This window comes from Carassius carassius, chromosome 32 (assembly GCF_963082965.1).
Source record: "Carassius carassius chromosome 32, fCarCar2.1, whole genome shotgun sequence".
Classification (NCBI taxonomy): domain Eukaryota; kingdom Metazoa; phylum Chordata; class Actinopteri; order Cypriniformes; family Cyprinidae; genus Carassius; species Carassius carassius.
In genome coordinates, this window is record NC_081786.1 from 10,103,508 (window position 1) to 10,126,810 (window position 23,303).

Consider the following 23,303-nt stretch of genomic DNA (forward strand, 5'->3'; position numbering starts at 1 on the left):
ACTATTTAGAATGGTGAGCAAACTAATCCAGGCACAAAATCATAGTATCATCCAACATGAATCCGAAGATTTGTGTTGTACTTTTTTGCACCACTTACAGGGAAAGTTGGATGTTTTATTTGGGACCGACTATTTCTAATTGTTAACATACTCCGTCTACCCAATCATTGAATACCTTTGCCTTAACTAATCAATCTCTAATTGCTGATGTAATACAGAAATCAAATTCCTCTTCAAGCCGACTAGACCCTGCACCTACTTTTCTCCTGGAGGACTGTATCCCTGTTATTTCTGCCCCCATCTCACACCTCATCAACATGTCTTTCATTTCTTCCACTGTAAATCCTGTAAATCTATCCAACTACCAATCTCTAATCTGCCATTTGTATCTAAAATCATGGAAAAGACTGTTGCCTCTCAGCTGCAGTCATTTCTAGCTCGCAACAATCCCTTTGATATTTTCAGTCTGGTTTTCGCACACAGCACTGTATGGAAAATGCGCTAGTAAAGATTTTCAATGTTCTATTACTTTCTGGCGATTCAGGCAGTTTATCAATTCTTTTATTACTTGACCTTAGCTCAGCTTTTGATACTATTTGGCATAAGATATTACGGTAGCACTTTATTTTACAGTCCTGTTCCTCATGTACATACTATGTACTTATTATAGTAATTACAATAACTATGTAATAACTAGGTACTAACCCTGAACCTACCCCTTAACCTAACCCTACCCTATGTAGTTACCTTGTATTACCAGAACTTTCTTAGATAAATACACAGTAAGTACACTAAAAGTACATGTTAGTACACGTACTGTAAAATAAAATGCAACCGATATTACTCTCTCGCCTTGCAGAAGTTGGCATCTCAGGTTCTGGATTATCCTGGTTCTCCTCATATCTCACAGATAGGCAATACTTCATCTCACTGCACAACTACAAATCTCCTACTGTCTTGCTCAAACAAGGAGTTCCCCAGGGCTCAGTTCTCGGACCATTATTATTCATCCTCTATATTCAGCCTCTTGTCCAAATAATTTGTAGTCATGCAGTCAGTTTTAACTACCACTGTTATGCTGATGACATCCAGATATATACTGCTTGTCAACCTGATTCTAGCCAGTCGATGACATCCTTATCTTCATGGGGCAGCTGTGGCCTAATGGTTAGAGAGCCGGACTAGTTACCAGAAGGTCGCCGAAGTTTCGAGTCTCGTTGCTGGCTGGAGTTGTAGGTGGGAGGGAGTGTATGAAAAAAAAGCGTTCTCTTCTACCCTCAATATCCATGGCTGAGGTGCCCTTGAGCAAGGCACTGAACCCCCAGTTGCTCCCCTGGTGCTGGATATATAGCTGCCCACTGCTCCGGGTGTGTGTTCACGGTGTGTTCACTTCTCACTGCTGTGTTTGTGCACTTGGATGGGTTAAATGCAGAGCACCAATTCAGAGTATGGGTAACCATACTTGGCAAATGTCACGACTTTCACTTTCACGTGTCAGTGAGTTAAAGGATTGGCTACATACTAATTTTCTTAGTCTGAACTTGAGTAAAACAGAAATTGTAATAATTGACGCTATTTCTATTTTTCCATTGGCTACTGTTAGAAACATAGGTATCATTCTAGACCCATCATTAACCTTGGATGACCACATTAGCAAACTCTCCAAAGCTGCTTTTTTTCAACTATGTCGAATTGCACAACTTCGTCCTTAGAAAAGATGCGGAATCATTAGTGCATGCATTTATTACCACCCCCCTAGACTATTGTAACGCTCTTTTCTCTGGCTTACCAGCTCACTCCATCGATCGTCTGCAGTACATTCAAATTTCTGCTGCCAGATTATTAACTTCCACAAAAAAAAAAAAATCTGCTCACATCACCCCTATTTTATTTAATCTTCACTGGTTGCCTGTATCTATTCGTGTGCAATACTCCTATCTATCCGACCTACTCTCTTTTTATATACCTTCTCGGCCACTTCGGTCTTCTAATTCTGATCTTCTTTGTGTACCTAGGTTCCAACTATCTTCAATGGGTGGCAGATCCTTTTCCGTTATTGCACCCAAACTTTGGAATCACTTCCCATGTGTTTCCTAGAAAATAATTGCACACCGCAGAACTTTCATCAACCAATCAGATTCAAGCATTCAACGGCCCCGTTTAATCTAGTGATGGGAAGTTCAGATCATTTTACCGACTCGGACCTTTGAGTCTCGTTCAGCAAAATGAACAAATCTTTTTTTGAGTCATTTGGTTCATTTTATCAAATATAATTAAAATGTTATGTGTAACATCCTTAACGTCTACTAGTACTTATGCAAACGTTGATCACACATACAAAACTATAACGCTATAATAAACAGAAAAGATGAATTCATTGTTTACCTGGGTCTTCAGTCTATGATTAGCTCACCTCACCTCTTATCTGACAAGTCTTCAGGTTTGAGTTAACCAATGCAGTTTGAGCCGGAAAGAGAATTGATTAGTTCATCTCATGAGTTTTCCGGGTCTGAGTCGTTCCTTTATCACATGACAGACCCATAAGCTTTGACTATAGACTGGCGTTACCCTGGCAACAAATATTTGTGTATATTATTACTATTTTAATTTTAAATTTTTTTGTCTTTGTGATTTTAAGTGTACTGCCTTAATGTTTTAATGTTTGTACTGTTTATTATTATTATTATTAATAATAATAATAATAAAATAAAAAAAACTGTATAAAAGGCTTTAACCTATCGTTCGTTCTTTTGTCACGTGACGCGACAGTATAGGATAGAGAAATTAATTTACAAGCGGGTGCATAGTCATTATTATTATCATCATCATAATCATCGTTATCATCATTATAATTATTATTTACTCTTACGGTTACTGCTTTTCTGGTCTCGAATTGTAGCTTTTTACTTCTTACAGTTTATAAATGTATGAATTTCTGTCATGATGGTTATTTTTTCTATACACTGAATGTTGTAACAAAGGTAATAAAGAGTATTTATTAATGAACACGTATGATTATGGTGGGATTATGGTTTAATTTCCTTGATTTCTCTTCTTTGAACAACACTTTCAAACTTAAATGGATTATATAGTTTTTGTGTAATCCAAACTCAATCTGGAATTTTATCCCCAATTACTTATTTTCCAAATTAGGTGGTCTCCCTCTCCTATTGATCTTTAATTATAATATTGCTAGAATCCCTTACAATTTATCTAAATTTCATAAACAGGCATTACTTGCATGGTCATTAATTTTTAAGCACCCCTCACCGGTACTTCATTTGGAACAATCAAGACATTTTATATAAGAGAAAATCTTTGTTTTTTAATAACTGGTTTGAGACATTTTTTTGGATGTTTCCCAGTTACTCCCAAATAATTCACCATTGTCATGGACGCTATTCCTAAAGAAGCTGTTATGCTTTTAAGGGACTCATTAGATCATCCAGCACTTTCAAATCAAATCTCATTCAAATTGTTACACAGATTTTACCCAGCTAAGGTGTTTTTGAAAAGGTTTAAATCAGACATAGATACAAGCTGTTCTTTTTCTGGTTACCCTAATGAAACTGATATACATATCGTTTGGGATTGTCCTCATACGCAGCTATCTTGGATTGAATTCTCTAATGTTATCCATCATAGTGTGCTCTAGGGTTTCTCTCTGCTTTTCAAGGATGTACTGTTTGGCTTCTTTAATATTCAAAAAGACAAAACTAATGAATATTTTATTATTAACCTATTATGACTTCTTGCAAAATTTCATATTCACCACAGTAAAATCTAAATCCTTTGTATATCGTATTTTAACAAAGAGGTTCAACAGTATATCCAAACTATTTAATCTTCCAAAAATCTTATGGCTGTTAAAACGGTTGAATCTTTTTAAGGCTGTTTAATCTTTTTAATTTATTTTGTTAAAGCTTTCGTTTAGTATTATTTATTTTTATGTTTACATGTGTTTGTAAATAGCGCTTTGCATGTAATGCCACTTCTTTGTATGCAATATTGACATTCTCTGTACTTTTATCTTTGGTACCTTGGCATTAAAAAAATGAAGAAAAAAAAAGAACTAATCAATTCTTTTTCCAGCTCGGAATGCATTGGTTACGTTTATGGGTCTCTCACGCGATTAAGGAACGACTAGAAAACCCGAAAGACTCATGAGATGAACTAATCAATTCTCTTTCCAGCTCAGACTGCGTTGACTGAAACAGGTGAACTAGACTTACTCCAGTACAGAACCTATAGAATATTGCCCATGCGCGACTGAATGAATCACTCCCCGATACGACTCGTTTTTCCCGAGTCACATTAAATGAACGATTTGTTCAAGAACGCCCTATCACTAGTATAATCTGAGAATATTTGTTTTCCATTTGAATTAATTCATTTGAAAAGATTTCACTCTATATAGATATATTTTTAATGTCTGTAAGGCAAAGATATAGGCTACATCGAGTTTTGTGCTCAAGTTCACAAAGACCGAGATAGCAGAAAGTGCATCATGTTTGCTTTCATTATTTAAAAAAAAAAAGCATGTTTTTACAGTCTTTACAGGTTTGAAAGATGTATTACTCTTATCTGTATGACCAAAAATGACAAGTATTTTAGGAGAAAGTGAGTGCACCGACACCTCCATCTGTCCTGCAGTGAGCTCACTATGTTCAGCTTCCACTCCGCACAGACACTTGAACAGCGCACATTTTTCTAGGTTAACATTAGATTGAGCGGCCATGTAAAGTTGCTGCTACTTACATATTTTAGATGATAAGCTATATTTGAGGTCGATGAATGATAGGCGAGCGTTTGGATGTCCTGCCCAATGTACTGTATTAGTACATGCGTGACTTCGCCAGTGGATTTTTTTTTCTGCAACTAAGCGGCTAATAAAATGTAGGTCGACCAAGCCTTTTCTGGTCGACTATTGGGGGGCAGCCCTAGAGCACAGTGATCTCACCTGAGCAAGAAAAAATATGGTACTTAAGAGTTTACAAAGTACAACTTCTGTTTCTAAAGAAGGAAAAGAAGGCTAAAGGAGAGAAAAAGAAATTCTTAAGGCAAAACTATCCACATTGACCATGACAAATGATGAAGGCTTATATTTTAGAAAACCGTTTTCTCGTTAAATCTGGAGTGGTGTGACCTTGAGGCCTGATCAACCATTTATTACGCCCCCTCTTATCTGTTTGGCTCATTCAAACATTGCCCTGAATCACCATTGTATACCTTTGATTGCTCAAAAGATCACCTTTGCCATTTCAGCTTAGCAGAGATCAGGGTCATGAGGTCAGTAAATGGCTTAAAAAGCACACAAAAATTCCCATTCAACCTCTCAAAAATTTCAAATACCAACAAGGAGGAATTTAAAGCATTGATGAACATATTCTGGCATGCTGGCCTCTCAACTAAGCTGTGTGCATGCCACACAAACGCAAAGACAAAGGACATTTAACATGGCTGGTGGCAGCCTAATTGGCAAAGATGTGCAGCTAAAATATAAAATAAGGTTTACCTCAAATCAACTAAAACTCTAGAGTTAATAAAATCACAGAACTGTTCAGTCATCTATGTGCCTCTCAAGAAAACAGTCTCTTACCATTGATGTCCAAATAGTCCTCAGCCAGAACAGTAGGACCCCGGTCAATTGGTTTACCTGACCCGTTGAAAACACGCCCTGAAAAAAAATGGCAAGTTTTCCATGATGTCTGTCAGTATTGGTTAGAAGACACATAAAGACAGTGATGACAAAGGCTGCAAAAGCGTCAGTTATATATGCTTACCAAGCATGTCTTCAGAAACAGGTGTGCGCAAGATTTCACCAGTGAATTCACACGCGGTCTTCTTAGCGTCAACGCCTGAGGTGCCTTCAAACACCTGATGGGCACAAAATGTAAATATTTTTCAGTTATGACCTGATATTAACCTTAGATACTGCAAATGTTGATGTCTAACATATTTATAGAAAATAGTTATATTATAATTGTGAAACTTGTGTATTAAATAAACTCAGTGCACACAGACTGAAGTAGTTTAAGTCTTTGGTTCTTTTAATTGCGATGATTTTGGCTCACATTTAACAAAAACCCACAAATCTCAACAAATTAGAAGATTTTAAATGAAAACTTGCCTGAACAACAGCCTTGGTGCCAATGACCTCCAGAACCTGCCCGCTCCTCTTGGTCCCATCAGGTAGGGTAAGGTGCACAATCTCTGCAAAACGTGGAAACTAGAGGAACATGACAAAGTCAGAGATGAAGACAAGGATCAATATACAAACAACCATTTAAAAGTCAATTTATTGTTTAGAGTCAATTTGTGAATTTAACTTAAACTCCGTACAACTGTACCATAACAGGAATAAATTACATTTGAAAGTATATTAAAATAGGAAAAAAATATTTTAAATTTTAGACAATTTCACAGCTATTTTTGATCAAGTCAACGCAATCTTGATGAGCATGAGAGCCATCTTTCAAAACCATTTATAAAACTTTTCAACCAAAAAATTTTGAACAGTATGTTATTAAAACATAAATGACCATTTTATCCTAAATTTAATGTTCAGAAGTGTAATTATAAAAGGATTTAAATGTAATTTATACATAAAAAAGTCCCTTTACTTTTTGTCACTTTAAAGTCAGTTTAAAATGCTCATATTTTGAAATAGTTTAGTTTTAATAAACACAGACAAAGGACCTACTTTGACATTGTCCAAAATAACCAGTGGCCCGTTTACACCAGACACAGTAGAGTAGGCTAAGAATGACAAAAATGAAACACAATGTTAAAACAAACACAACAAACATTTTTGTGACCTTATAATGCCTGCAAAAGAAAGCTAAGACCAGAAAATTTATATTAAATTTACACCTTCAATTTGCATTTTTATTTGATAATTTGAGACACCCATGAGTACTAAACATGCAATTACTAAACAGACAAACTTTTATTGATTCTAGGTTGCCGCACAGCTTTTTGACAGGCATGAGTGCAGACACACTTACACACACTCACTCACTCACACACACAGCGACTGCAAGCACTGGCTGTGACCAATAAAGTGCATGAAATTTGCTACAAAAGCCCACAATCACATTGAAATGAGGACTCTTTCTCTTGACACCTGTGCATCTAATTGTACACAGTGACCTTTACTGGAGTATTCTAAATGGCTTTCATAAATTTCCATGTCCAAATGTCAGGGCTAGAAGAACACAGTTAGCACATTCAAGGCGGCTTTTCAGCAGATGTCACGATGGGGGATGACATCTTTCACTCTGTTCCATGAGGGACAATTACTTGGCTCAGACTATGGTAATTTTTCATGGTTCCAGGTGCCAAAAAAGTCTCATATAGCCTATATAAACAAAAACACTCATTTTTGGGTGACAGAATGAGCTATCTTTGGGTTGAACAGGCCAGGGAGAATGGGGCACAGATGTCACTTTAAAAATCAAAGTCCATCCAGAAGTCATGATTTATTTGCTCAACTCATGCCATCTCAAACCTTTGTGACTTTCTTTCTTCTGTGGAACATTAAAGAAGATATTTTAGAGAATGTTGACAATTAAACAGTTTTGGTTCCCACTGACTTACATTGTATATGGACAACAGATACAATGGAAGTCAAAGGAAACTGAAACTTTCTGGTTATCAAACATTCTATAACATATCTTATTTTGTGTTCAGCATGAGATAGAAATGCATGAAATGCAAAGTGGGAAGTCGTGGCCTAATGGTTAGAGAGTTTGACTCCTAACCCTAAGGTTGTAGGTTCACGTCTCGGGCTGGCAATACCACAACTTAGGTGCCCTTGAGCAAGGCACTGAACCCCCAACTGCTCCCCGGGCACCGCAGCATAAATGGCTGCCCAATGCTCCGGGTGTGTGTTAACAGTGTGTGTGTGTATGTGTGTGCACTTTGGATGGGTTTTTTCCTCTATTGTGACTGGGGCTCATGTGACTCCTGAATCACTTCAGACAGTCTGTCCTTAAACTATGAATCAGAGCAAGAATAGTATGCCCAAAATATAACAACGAAAAGAAATGGCTAATTACTGGAGCTGTGGTGCTCATCTGGGTGAGGAAGTTTCAAGTCTGACCTGCAACATATCAAAATGCCTTCTTTCCTGTCCAAACTATTAGTCAAAATATTCAGAAAAAAAAATCAACTTCATTTTTTCCCCCAATTACTTAATATAATAAGTCCTTTTAAATATACACCAAGTATTTTTGGTCAGTGTCAAGTTTCAAAATTCTTTTCTGTCCAATCAAATAATGCAAAAGCAAAATTTTTTTTATCTTTTCATTTCCTCAATGTAAAAAGCACTTTTTTCATGAACACTGAAGTATTTTTTATAAAAAGCCAGCTAGTGTTTTTGGCCCAGACTGCAGGTGCATGCTCTGGGTGGGCTGTTATTAGCAGCAGAGGGAGTGGTCTCATACTTTGGCCTTTTACTTTGCATGGGAAAACATTAGTCATCCTGTCACAGGAGCCAATTTGGTGTGTGTCCTTCACTTTGTTTCAGCATGTGTGTATACGTGTGTGAAAGAGAAAGACGATGCACGCTAGATGGAGAAGAGTCAGCTTTGTCTGCTCTGGGTCGCCCATCACGCCTCAGTGTGTCGGTTTTTTGTGCACCGTCAGTCTGTGGTCTGATATCAAAGGCAGTAGCAAATGAGAATGGACTGTCTCTAACACCCAGCACAGCAGCCCCACGGGAAGCAGACACTATGCCACTAATTAGGCTTCAGACAGCAGAATCATTTGTCAATGCACTATTGCAGTTTCCCACACACACACACACACACACACACCTGCACATCCTTACTTTCCTTACTGGCTGCATTAGGAGAAAAGGAAGGTTGAAAGAGAAACGTAGTTCCATCCTTTTATGTTTTTTCCCCTTCTCAGATATTTTTTCTTTATCTATGGCTTATTTTTATTTTATTTTTGTTGTTTGTGGGAAAAAAGCCAGAGGAACAATGGAAGAACTGTGCTAAAATCCCATGAGGCCCCCTGCTTTCACAAATTCCTCTATGAATATTGTGTGGGAAAAAAAAGATTTAAAGGTCTTGTGACAATCTATTATCGAGCTGAGAAGTATCACAGTTATTAAATGACAGGCATCTGCTGTGTTTCCCCTCTGCGGGTGCCCTGTAGTTCTGCCAATGAATGGAGATAAATGTGTCTAAAATTAACTAAGGGTACCTTGATTAATTAATACTGTCCACTGGCTACAAAAGAAGAACCACCTCAATTTCAAATACTGCCTTGCAAGCCGTTTACTGCCTTGAAAACTATAACAATACACCAGTCTTCTTTACTGTCCTATGATCCTTCAGAAATCATTCTAATATACTGATTGATTTTTTACTTGAAGCTATGCTGATTAATATTTTTGTAAAAGGCATTATATATTTTATATATTTTTTCCAGTTAGCATCTCTCTCTCTCTCTCTCTCTCTCTCTCTATATATATATATATATATATATATATATATATATATAAATCTTTCATAACATTATAAATGTCTTTACAGTCACCTTAAATTGATTTAATTTACGTTTCCTGAATAAAACAATTCCTTAAAAAAGTTAATACATAAATAAAACCTATGGAAACCTATCCTCTTTTACTATCAGTAGTATACACTGCAAAATGTAATAAATAAAAAAGGAAACATTACACTTGGTCTTCTATTTGGCATAATAAAGTAAAGTTCAGAGGAAAAAAGGAAATATGTCTAATGAAACAAGAAATCTCACAAAAAAAAAGATATTAGCTGCGCAGGTGAAAGACCTCGTCTCCCATTATGATGATTCCCTGAACGACACGTCTTCCCTAAATAAATGATTAGTCTCATAATTGCCGTTATTACAGTGAAAGAAAAACAGTAGTCAAATCATTCTAACACTGAATATTCGCTCTCTCTCAAAACACACAAAAACAGATGCGTTCTGCAAATTTGCGAACACACTAAAATGCACACTTCCTGCAAATTCCATCATTTTTCAAGACATTATGGCTTTTCCTTCCCTCCGTCCTTTTTGCCTCAACCCAGACAAATTGCAGTATGTGCTTCACAGGGAGGTGCTTATAAAATGGATTTAATAGCTACACTTACCCTACAAATTGCCCATATGTTTCAAAGGAGATACATATGTCTATTTACTGAGAGGTGATCATAATTACGAGCCTGGAAAATTGCGGCCATATAATTGTACATCAACCCCTTAAAAGTCTCTCGAACGCAACGCAAACTGCTAATGGAAAACAGTGAGGAGCTGAAATCTTTACTCAAACAAAGCTCATGACATGCTCCGATATTGTGCACAACATTAGACGAACGCTAAATGAAGGCACACAGGTGCTAATCGGCTCTTCCAATGCAGGACACCACTAGTTTTTTAGTCAAACAACGGAAGCGAAAATTAACACTAATCTAAATATGCAGAACAAATGAACAGCTGTACATGTACGAACACAGTGTAAGAAAACCTGCAAAACAGTTGCTTATTAAAAAAATTAAAACGAGGGCAATGAAACGACCCTGCCAAACCATGAGCCAATCGCCTTCCAGATCTGTCATGAAGATGGCGGCCCACTTCAACTCCACACACAGAGGACTCAGTGCCTCATAAGAGGCCTTGTAAAATAAAGATTAAAAAATGGCTATACATTCACATGGTGTGAAGTAGCAACATTTCCCATTAGCCTTGAAAAACTTTCCCCACCCCTCCCAGGACACTTGAGTATGAGTGCGCCGGTCTGAGGGCTAGGCATGCAACACCAGCGCGGGTCAACGTGAGGCCTGTGGAGCTGCCAGGCCCTATTGTGTGCCGAGATGTTAATTGGTTCTAATCCGGCGGTAGAAGCTGTTTTGGTAGCCTGACCCCGCGCCCTGAAGGACACCTTGGTGTGAAATACTAAAGGGCCCATTCAAGTGCCGCTGAAAGGAGGCATGGAGCATTCCAACACATTTCCATCTCTGCTGTGAAAGAGAAGCGCTGACGGCGAGGGGGGAGCACGATGGGACAGGCATTTTTTTGGGGCCGGCCGGTAGCGTTGCACTGAAACTGAATTAACGATACAAAAGCACAGGCAAAGGTGCCAGGCTTGTCTCATTCACGCACATCCTCCTGTGTTTCTTCTTCTTTTTTTTTTTTTTTTTTGCAGAGCATCCGCACCGTGGTTTCCCATAAGACGTAATAAAAGAGAGCGCTAATTGCCCCATGTTTGGGATCAGATTGACACAAACGCAACTGTCATTAAACAGACAAACAAGACTCACACAATTCCGCCATGACACCCGCTAAACTTACCCCACAAGACCCACATATTAAGACTTGATAATGAATTCTGAGACATTGGGCGTCTTTGATACCGTAACTGAAAAAGACTGATCGGAGGAGGGGGACAGATGTCCGTATCCGTCCAAGGACAATCTATGAAAGCAAAAGGACGGGAAATGAAATCTCACTCTGAAAAGTCATGGTTTAAAATGAAGACTGGGGTTTAATTGTACCACTGTTTTTCCTAAAGTAATTGTAAGAAAAGATTGCCATTTGTGCATTTCTCAAAATACCAAAGTGGATTTCGCGGCAAAATCGAATGACCGAACCTGTTGTCAATGGCTTCAAAACCATAATTTGGAGACTCTGAAATCACATGGTTTGATATGACACCTCTACTTTCTGACTAAGAGAATAATGAACAGACTGTTTAAGCTGTATAAGTGAGCATATGTTCAATGGCAAAATTTACTGAACCACCTGCCAAAACACAACGAAATTACACAGCTATTCTGCAAGTACGGTCAATATTCAATAACGACCTTTTGTCGCAAACGTAAATGGCACAAAACGTAGTACTGTTCTTTTTATTAAACACACATTACCACATTTCTGTGAAAATAAAAAATATTTTTGTGGCAATAATTAGGGCTGCGGTCCTGTAAATACGTATAATAGCTGCCGGATTCTAAATTCAATGTTACACCTATTCAGAAATATGCTGAACACTGAACAAAAGTACAAATTTGGGGACACAATAACATGCTTTTTGGAAAAAAAGAGAAACGTTGGATGACCAATAGATAGACGTATTAAAGACAGTGAATCAGAGCTCACAGGGGACCTTGATGGTATTCTCTGGGACTTCAATGCTAACAGAGGGAATCCAATTATGGCACGGACAGCACAATGTGCTACACACTCAAAAAGGGCAGGTTTTGGATTTAGTGGACTACGTATCAAAATAAATTGAGCAAAATCTATGTTGAAAGATTGTCATTTTGAATGCATAAAAATGACAAACCGGAGATAATGTTTAAATGGCCTTTATGATTTCACATGCAAACTGATGACTATAGCCCCTTGAATAGCTAAAAAGTTCTAGCTAATTAAATTCGAACAATCCCCCATGCAAAACGTTTTAAGGTAAGGTTATGATCTGAAAAGTCACAGACAAAAAAAATGCAAGAAATGTGATAATTACTTAAAAATGTTAAAATACAAAAAAAGTATTAAATAATTCAATGTTAACTTCTAAAATAACAAACAACTTAATTATATTTACAAAAATGCAAGATTAATCATAATTTGCCATGTATGTTTATCATTCAGGTCAGGTAATGCTCTGTTAATGAAAACAATGCAATGCGCTTTTCAAGAGATGTTTCAACGATGCATCGAGTCCGTCTGACATTTAGAATAACATGACATCAAGATTAAATGGCAAGAGAGAGAAAAAAATAACTTGACATGCTATCAACACTACTAAAAAAGTAGTTAAAAAAATAAACAAAAGCAAGGCCTGCATGCAACACACAGACAGTCTTATAAAGACAGACACGCACACACGCAATTGTGGCTGTTCATCTGTCCTAACAAAGACCTCCACAGTGATGACACCCCCATCAAACAGGAATGCTTTTAACCCCACAGGTAGAGGCAAAGGCTGTGACGGAGGACTCCCCACACGCATGCACTGATTGGGTCATGTGTAATCAGACGACTGCATATGTGTGTGTTTGTATGCGGGGGGGAATCGGTGGGAAGAGCTGTAATCTGTGTGTGTTTCCTGGCGGGATGCAGACTGAAGGGGTGACCGCTAAACTGAGACAGCTGGTTAACCCCGCTGCCTCTCGAGGAGAGGTGGCAAAGTGGTGCAGTTACAATAGATCGAAACAGCCGTAATGTTACTGCAACAGTTTGAGAGTGATTTACAGGGACAGACGGGTTTTCATCCGTACGCAGCCTAGCAACAGATCTTAACAAAAGTCCAAAGCGGGCCCTATGACAAGCGAAGTTTACGCTGTTTGTCATATTTCATATTCGAGGACATGCGGATGGCATGCTCAAGTTACTTTGGTGTCAGAAACAACAAAATATTTCAAATCAAGTTTGATATTATACAAAATTGCTACACAAAACTTTAAAGCAGTTAATGAATTAAAAGTGCATTCAACACCTATTCATAGACACTCTCTATCAGGCGTTTTATGATGGATAAGATTATAAATCGCTATCCTTAACGTAAACTTTATCTTATATTTTGAATAACTAATTAAATTCTAAACATAATTTAAAATATAATTTGACAAAATAATTAGATAATATGTAAAAATAATAATAATAATAATAATAATAATATGTAAAGTATTACACATAATATGTAACTAAGTAATATTTTGAACATTCTGTAATGTACTGTAAGTTCCTCCAACTTCACCTATCTTGGGATTTTTTTTTCTTTGGCTTTCTCGCCTTGTATGATTTCTAATAAATTGCACTGAAATAGTATGTAAATGTAAAATCACAGCACAGATGAAATTATTTATGTAATAATTTATAAACCTATATAGTATAGCAAATGCTATGAGGTAAACACTGAAAATGACAAAATAAGCAACATTTGTACTTGAAACACATAATAAGATTTTTTTTTTAAACATACAATATTCTTTTAAGACAAAAACATCTAGATCAAAAAGCATTAAAAACAGCGTGTCATATGTGACGTGCATAATGGGATAAAAACTTTTTTTTTTCTTTTCAATCTAAGTAGTCCATAATTTTATATACTTGGATACTATTTTTGAAAGTCGACTATTCTATACTCGTCTTTCATTTACTTTTCTTTGATGGCAAGATGAAGTCGAACGCCCACCGCGGGCTTTCTTTTTCACTGTCACGACAATTGATTAATTACAGGCGGACAAAAGGATTAGCAACAGGAAACAGTGGATAAAATAAAGGAGGGCTATGACATCTGAAAGATTTGTTTATAACCATGTCATTACGGGTAATTGTTTCTTCACAGAAATACCATTACCGTGCTGAATGTCTTTTCAGCACATTTAAACGTCTATTCAGCATTAAAACAAAGCGAACAGACAGTCTGGGTTAATTGCTTTTGTTGCCAATGACGTGATTAAGACAAAAAAGGCCTCTGCTTCCACAGAAAAGATGAATGCACTGTACGTTTACTTTGTTTGTTTGTTTCTTCAGGCATCTTGGAAATTTGACTGGGCACAAGCATGCTAACAAATTGCTTAAACACACCAGCCGACGACAAAGTTGTGAAACAGAAAAATATGTGGAAAAAAAATAGCGCGACTGAAATGCAAATATTTGATATACTCTAAATCTGCATTCTCTACATGCCAAACGTTTCGTAACAAAACGCAAAAATGCTTTCCTTCTGCTGCGCCCTTTTCATTTTAAGATGAAAAAAAAAGTTTTAAACTTGAAGGTCCTTTCAGTGTTTTTCCAGCCTTTTTTAATGACAAAGCGGGACAAATCAGACCTGCACTGACGGACACGGCCTCTCGACTGTGATGGCATATCAGGTGCTGCAAGGACTCATGGGTACAGATCTGTGTGTTTGCCTTCCCATCAGTCTTCATTGCCTTCAATCACAGCCCACTATCAGCATGCACTCTGCCACTGATGAGGCACAAAATGGTGCTGCTATCTGGCATGCCTACATTAGAGAGGCTTTTTTTTAACAGTATTCCGGGGGGCGTTTCAAATCGGGGATCTTTACGCATGCAGCTTCTTTGGCTTTCAGAAGGGAAGGCTTCAATTCTTCCATTAAGTAATTTATTTTCTTCCTGGTTTGCTAAGAGGCTTTTAGCCTGAGCTTTCCTTTGACACTCTTAGGAAAAAAAGAGAAACAAGCTACCTGTGCTTCTCGGTGGGACAGTGTGTTTTGAGGTCTAAATTAATGAGATTTACAGTGAATAACATCAATAATACACATGAAGGGGAAAAATGAGAGAAAGATGCCAGACAAGCTGTAATTTTAGCGAGGTTCTCCATTAAAGGGGTAAACAAAATTAACTACTCAAGTGCTGAAACATCATACGCAAGAGTCAAATTATGTTATCGAAGAGATGTTGCCGGTAACACATTATGACTGCGTGGCATCATCTGAAGTTCCAGCAGGTTGAATGCAGGATAATGCGAGGTTTTGTGATAAATGGAGAGAACAAAATATAGGTTTTTACAGAACAAAAATCTACACATATACAACTGAAAGAAACGAAAAATAGGAAAGCGTTCACTGATCATAACAGTACTTCTTATCAGACTGAGTATTTGACTCATAGGATGCCTACTTCCCCATAAATAAAATATACACTTACTCTGTATATTCAAGCAGGACTAAACCATGAGAACCCCCCCCCCCTCCCAAAAAAAATAGTTCTGAAAGAAATTAATATGTTTATTCAGCAAGGACATATTAAATTATCAAAATGTATAGTGATAGTGACTGATAATATTCAGAAATGTTACTTAAGCACCAAATCATCATAATAAAATGATTTCTAAAGGATCAGGTGACACTGGAAACTGGAGTAATGGTTGTTGAAAATATATTTTAAAATATGTTAAAACAGAAAAGTTATTTTGAATTGTAATAATACTTCCAGTACTGTTTTACAGTAGTTCTGATCAAATAATTGTAGCCTTAGTGAGCTTTTTTGTTCTAAAAAAATAAAAATGTACTTTTAAATGGTGGTGTAAAACCAAACGAATGGAGGAAAATACAAAATTTAGCAACTAGAATTCAAAAATGTGTTCATCAGCAGTATAGGGACTACTTCCTCCATTTAGGCAACCATTGCATCTCAGTGGGTTTTCCTTATTACTGTTAACGCCAAGTTCCAAACTGACCAAACAAATGTCCAAATGTGCACTGCACTACAGATCTCAAAAATAAAATTCGATTTCAGATTAGCCATCTATATGTCACTAAACAATGACAAAATACACTTTTAGCATATATACAGAACAGTCTTAAAATTTACAAAATGGGAGTCACGTCAAATTTTGATCACTCATTCTGCACTACACCACTTTGTCCAATCAAATGCTCAAAAACAAGAATGTCCCTCCCCCTAATGTGGCATACAACCAAATAACAAGTAGCAAGCCATGTGGCGGAGACATAACCAAACATAACCAAAGCTTATAAAAAGTCTCCTCCAAACTTAATGGAAAATATGTCCACACGGGAAAGAAACTGCGCTTTTCATGGGGTTTTAAGCAATTTGCAGTATGCTATTAGGTTGAGTCTGACAAGGCAAACAATTTGACAACAAAACCCTTGACAAGAAATGGAAATGACAAGAGTCAGACAGAGCTAGGCTGAACACAATAAGTCAATTTAAAAAGACGTGATGGACAAGGATGAAAAGCACTCTTCAGTAGCCCATATTTCTGATAGACTAAAACAGCATGAGCAGATTCAAAGATGAAGCTGAACCAGTGATAATTTCACAAACAAACCACTGAAAAATTAGAGCCTGGCAAACAAATATTTTCTGGTTTATAACTGTTAATTAACTTCCAAACAGAATCATTATGAAAACACTATTCTGCGACCTGGCAGATACTAATATGATACATTTGCATTATTCCAGAGGAAAATATGCAACTTTCATTGCAGTTTGAATTAAAAGATTATGAAAAAAAATAAAATGATTACACTTATGCAAATAGGGCTTTAAATCAGCCTAAAGCAAAAACATATGTAACTTTTATAGTTACAAAATAGTCACATGATTTGTTTGGAGCTGAAGGTTCCTCATTGCACATTATGCACCATCTCAGCTGGGAGTCACGTGATTACGTCACATGAGAGGGATCATCACTCTCTGTGTCTATGTTAGTTATTGCGAGAAAATGTAAATAAAATCATAAATCATCCATTCCGTTCTCCAAATACAGACCTAAACAGCACATATAATATAAATACTATCATATTATCACTACTAAACTGATGGACGTCAATGAGCCATTCAAACAAAGCCTTTAAACAATCATATGCTATATATAAAGACCAACCTTAAGAAAATCATAACAAAAATATATTGTTACTGTAGTTTTGAATTACTATTTCACATCAGATCAAGCGATCTGGTTATAAATAATGAAATTTAGCCCAACTCGGCTAGTTAATTTAACATGTTTACACTTGCTTAGACACCAAAGGTTTTTTGCTTTCTTATTGAAATGAGCTTAAATAACACACGCATTTGGTTTATTTACACAATGACCATTCATGAAATTAGTAAAAAATAAAAAGGGGCAAAAAGTGCTGATCGATGAACTACAAAGAGCTCTATCTATCTAACGTTAGTGTTAGCACTACAGCTGTAAGTTACTACTTTGACTCCAACATGACATTTACGAACACCAGCGATAATAGATCAGCTCTGTCCTGGCGGTGTTCAGCCTCTGATGCAAAGGCACAATGCAGATTAAAGAGCAGTATAGAGAATAAAACTAGAGAGAAAAGCCAGATGTGTTGCTGCTGTATGAATGAAGTCTAACGACACTCACTCAGTCTGGGCTGGGAGATGTAGTTTCTGACCACGGCTTGCGCGTGCTGCCGTGCTGCTGCTTCAGGGCCGTTCAGATCCACGGGCCGATTCGCCACTAATGTAGACATTTTTACTATTATTATTTTTTTATTTAATTAAATTGTCTAAGTGTAAACAGATCTGCGTTGAGAGCAGATGAACAGACGGAGTCAAATGACAACCGTGGTCAGGAAGTACCACTCGTGGAAGCTCACGTCAAAAACGTGCGCGTAAGCGCTAACAAGCGCGTGCATGAGTCAGCAAGTGTTCACGAATTTACACAGTTTTCACGAATTAACACTTTTGTGTTCCATGACTTGTGAAAAGTGCTAACTGAGAACTACTAGATAATCCCTCTGATACAATATTATCTAACATGAAATCACTTAACGCCAAAAGTAGCTAGTTGTAAGAATGTAAGATTTCTAGGGTTTTGCCTGTTCCAGGTAATAAGAATATAATTTTTTTTTTTTTATCACAGTGGACTTTTTAACATTGCCGTAAAAAAGACGTTTTAATGCTGAACATATTTTTTCATAATTTAATATAATTACAAATATAAAATGAAAATAATTAATTTAATAGGTATTCACTCATGGTTTTAGATTAAATTTGTAAAAATAATAATAATAATAATAATAATAATAATAAACTGTTGTGAAAAAAAAAATCACTACTATTCTGTTGTTCCGTGTCAAAAAAGTCCAATTAAATCCTCTTTAGTGTGGTAAAACAATAAAATTCATAAGAGGTGAATATTTTTTATAGTAACTGAATGAATCACCTTATTTTACTGAGGTGAGGGCCTTGCTTATGAAATAGCAACACAGTGTTAATTAAGGCTTCAGAATTGAAAAGAAGACCTACAATACTGAAAAGGTTCTTACTTTTATATTAAACTAATTTGAAATATTCTTATATTCAGAGCTTCATGCATTACCATACATTTACATATGTTGTTTATATGACTAAAGCTTGTATACTATTTTGACATATCTCTTGATTCCTTGCATAGATGAAAAATACATCTTTAAATTGTATATAGTGAACACACACACACACACACACACACAAAAAAGTGGTACTTTGAACACAAATGATAACTTCTTAATTGTGAAAGTCAACAAGGTTTTTTTTTTATTCCAACCAATAAATCTGCTACATAAATTGCAACTACAACATTTCATAAGTACAAATTATCATTTTTATAATTGATTATTTTAAAAATTAATTATTATTACAATACCCATAACCCTAATAGAGCTCCACCAATAAGAGAATTATGTTACGATGGAAACACAAATGGCAGCAAGAATAAATAAACTCATCTGGAACCAACTACTTCAAAGAAGCATTGTTATTGACAATCAAGTTGCTATTTATTTTCTCAAACTTTGTAGTAATACATTTACAATATAATTTTTTTATATCAATGACTGTAAGTCAGTATTTAAAGGGTTATTTCTCCCAAATAGCAAAATTATGTCATTAATAACTTACCCTCATGTTGTTCCAAACCTGTAAGACCTCCGTTTATCTTTGGAACACAGTTTAAGATATTTTAGATTTAGTCCGAGAGCTCTCAGTCTCTCCATTGAAACTGTGTGTACGGTATACTGTCCATGTCCAGAAAGGTAAGAAAAACATCATCAAAGTAGTCCATGTGACATCAGAGGGTCAGTTAGAATTTTTTGAAGCATCGAAAATATTTTTTTTTCCAAAAATAGCAAAAACTACGACTTTATTCAGCATTGTCTTCTCTTCCGTGTCTGTTGTGTGAGAGAGTTCAAAACAAAGCAGTCTGGATATCCGGTTCGCGAATGAATCATTCGATGTAACCGAATCTTTTTGAACCAGTTCACCAAATCGAACTGAATCGTTTTAAACGGTTCGCATCTCTAATAAGCATTAATCCACAAATGACTTAAGCTGTTTACTTTTTTAATGTGGCTGACACTCCCTCTGAGTTCAAACAAACCAATATCCCGGAGTAATTCATGTACTCAAACAGTACACTGACTGAACTGCTGTGAAGAGAGAACTGAAGATGAACACCGAGCCGAGCCAGATAACGAACAACAGATTGACTCGTTCTCGAGTCAAGAACCGTTTCTGTCAGACGCCATTACGTCGAGCGCAAAAGAACCGGTGAACCGTTTTCTTCAACCGGTTTATTGAATCGAACTGTCCGAAAGAACTACTGGTGATCAGAAAACCGATGCAACCGGTTCTTGACTCGTGAACGAGTCAATCTTTTGTTTGTTATCTGGCTCGGCTCTGTGTGCATCTTCAGTTCTCTCTTCACAGCAGTTCAGTCAGTGTACTGTTTGAGTACATGCATTACTCCGGGATATTGGTTTGTTTGAACTCAGAGGGAGTGTCAGCCACATTAAAAAAGTTAACAGCTTAAGTCATTTGTGGATTAATGCGTATTAGAGATGCGAACCATTTAAAACGATTTAGTTCGATTTGGCGAACTGGTTCAAAAAGATCCGGTTACATCCAATGAATGTCAGTTTCAATGGAGGGACAGAAAGCTCTCGGACTAAATCTAAAATATCTTAAACTGTTTTCCAAAGATAAACAGAGTCTTACGGGTTTGGAACAACATGAGGGTAAATTATTAATGACATAATTTTGCTATTTGGGAGAACTAACCCTTTAAAAATCATTTTTTTATTTTGCTTTAATTCAAAATTTGTAATGTGACTCTTCTCATAGTTGGCTGATATCGAGAAAATTAACAAAAAAGCGAAAATAAATTTATGAAAAAGGCACTAATACTACAGAAATACACAAATTATTCATAAAATATCTGCCTGTCATATATACTCTATAGAGTGACTCAAAGGTGCGTGGCCTTGGAGGAAAACAGGACTTCTGTCACACATTTATCACAAGCCTTTTCAGTTTTTTTTTTGGAAGCACATAAAACAATTTCTGGCTAGTAAAACCAATGGTCATCAAGTCATGATAGTATGAAATCCAATTAAAAGGTCTATGTAACAACAAACTTTTATGGTTTTGTTTATTTATTTATTTTACAGACAATTAGAATTTAAAATGCATGTTTGCCTGTGCAAAATTAACTTTATAAAACAAAAATTAGACACTTGGAAATATAAACTATATGCTCTATCATCAATTTGGCCTGATGTACAAATACAAAGCAAACAAGTATATTTTGAAAAACCTTATATACAACGTCCTTAAAGCTTTATTCCTCTCCGGCCAGCTATTCACTCTATGCAGATTTGATCATCTGGTCTGCAGTTACAAATCTTTCTGTACAGCTGAAAACTCACTCATAATTGAAATCAATCATCTAATTGTATAAAAGCTTACCTGGAGGAGTTGCTCAAGGTTATAAGTTTCTCCAAATGGTAGATTTACCTTTAAGAACATGTATATCTTCAGAAGGATAACTCACAAAGAATGGGGTTTCTCTCTAAGTGTCAGTTTCAGGGACATAGAGACATCCAGCTGCCAACACTTTCTATCATGCTCTGTCACTCCATTAAGGCTTCACAGTTTTAAACTACTTGAAAGTGCTTCAGATAGAATACCACCTCAGAGCAACAAAAGACCTCAATGAGGTGACTTTTTTTCCAGCAGTATATGACAGGAAAGCTAAAACCTGTCCAGCTCTATATACGGGCTTTAAGAGCTCACTTTTCTTTTGCTTTTTCTTTTTTTATCAGTCAAGAACTAAAAATAGATTTGCAGGTGCAGGTTATGAGAGAGTTATGGCCACTGGATAATTTTGTAATAGAGAAATGTAGTTAGTTTTTTTCATCCTAAAATCTTAAACCTTTAGTAAAAACATTGGGGATGCTGTATATGCGGTCTTCTTAAAGCGATAGTTTCTCCAATTCATGAGTTCAAATTTCTATCATTATTTACTCATCGTCGTGTCATTCCAAATGAGATTCAATTCAAGGAAAGTTTTATTTTTTGTAAAATCTGTTTGCATCTGCATCTGTGTAACTTTCCACTCAATTATCATTATCACGCTTCCTAACTGACAGCTACACTAGATGTTTGAACACACTCTTCACACACTTATCTGTGATTTTCATTCTCCCACTACATTCGTCTCTCTTTACATGCAGCAGGTACAATAGGTCCAAAACTCAAATCTAATGTTTGAGATTTGAAGATCTGAACCTCTGACCTGACTCTCTCTCTCTCTCTCTCTATCTCTCTCTCACACACACACACACACACACACACACACACACACACACACACACACACACACACACCCATACTGTATGCAAATGAGTTTACACACATACACACACTCCAATGTGAAACATGTTGGCCGGGAAAAGCACTAGAGTTTGGAGTGGGTGGGTGTTGCGGTGGTGATGCTGCCGTTTGTGAAGTCTCTTGAGAGTCAATCCAAATGTTTCAGAAAGAATGCAAAAAATAGCAAATTAATGCCCCTGAAGAGTACCCACCCACTGGAGTCATGCCCTCGCTTTAAATACATCATCCGTTTCACAATCCTTCCACAAAAAAAACAAAAAAACATCAGGGGTGTGTGGCGTGGTTTGGTCCAGCGGAGGGAGGTTGGAGTGTTGATGTATTTATTATTGTTCGCTTGAAGCGACCATGCTCCATGTAAACGCAAATTGAATCAAAACGCAGGGCTGAAACTCTGCCGCTGTGGGAAATGAATCCTCTGCTACTAGAGAATTATGCTATTGTTAAAAATCCAAAAATTATTTTTAATTGCGCAAAATATTACACAACAATGTGAAAACATTATGAAATGGGCTATTTTGGTGTAGTGCCTCTCACGCGGACCAACCAAACCCATACAGCTCTCCAGTGTTTCAATGAGATGCTTGTTGCTTCTAATGTGACGATTAATGGTCTTTATACCACCTGCATAATTGTTGTTTGAAACCTGTGTGATTTGATAACAACATCTGTATTTAATCTACCACTGCAGGGGCTGCCATTGGCATCGCTATTTATTGTTTCTTGACGTCTGCTGTGTCATATATGTCATAGACTTAGTATTATGCCACCTGGTCAGCAGGTTTCTGTCATAAACAGTTATACTGTATGCAGCCAATCAGTTCAAAACTCTTATTAGTCTTTATGTAATGCCTCTAATTACACTGCTGTCACTGGGAAGGCAAGGTACAAAAACTAAAAAGCACAATTTTGTACCTTATTTACTCCTAAATGATACAAATTAGAACATTAAAGGTACATATTACCTACATATTAGTACTTTTGAAATAAGTACCACCTCACTGACTATGCATGTTTGCATCATGTAAAATAAAAAAAAAAGAAATTAAACATAGACATCATGGCACATAAGAAAATAGGACCTTAAATTTTTTCATGTTGATCTATTTCAGGTCTACACCACCTCTTTCAATTAAATTGAAATGGAACCAACTG

General features: G+C 36.5%; 1 protein-coding gene across 1 annotated transcript in view; it reads right to left on the bottom strand.

The window, feature by feature from the left end:
* Positions 1-18,096, bottom strand: part of atp6v1ba (ATPase, H+ transporting, lysosomal, V1 subunit B, member a) — a 31,325-nt gene extending 13,229 nt beyond the window's left edge. The window contains exons 1-5 of the mRNA XM_059520197.1: positions 17,860-18,096; positions 6,704-6,759; positions 6,131-6,229; positions 5,784-5,877; positions 5,600-5,677 (exon numbers count right to left, since the gene is read on the bottom strand). Of these exons, the coding sequence (XP_059376180.1) occupies positions 5,600-5,677; positions 5,784-5,877; positions 6,131-6,229; positions 6,704-6,759; positions 17,860-17,968 (436 nt within the window). The 5' untranslated portion in view covers positions 17,969-18,096. The remainder of the gene's footprint in view (positions 1-5,599; positions 5,678-5,783; positions 5,878-6,130; positions 6,230-6,703; positions 6,760-17,859) is intronic.
* Between the last annotated feature and the right edge of the window lie 5,207 nt (positions 18,097-23,303).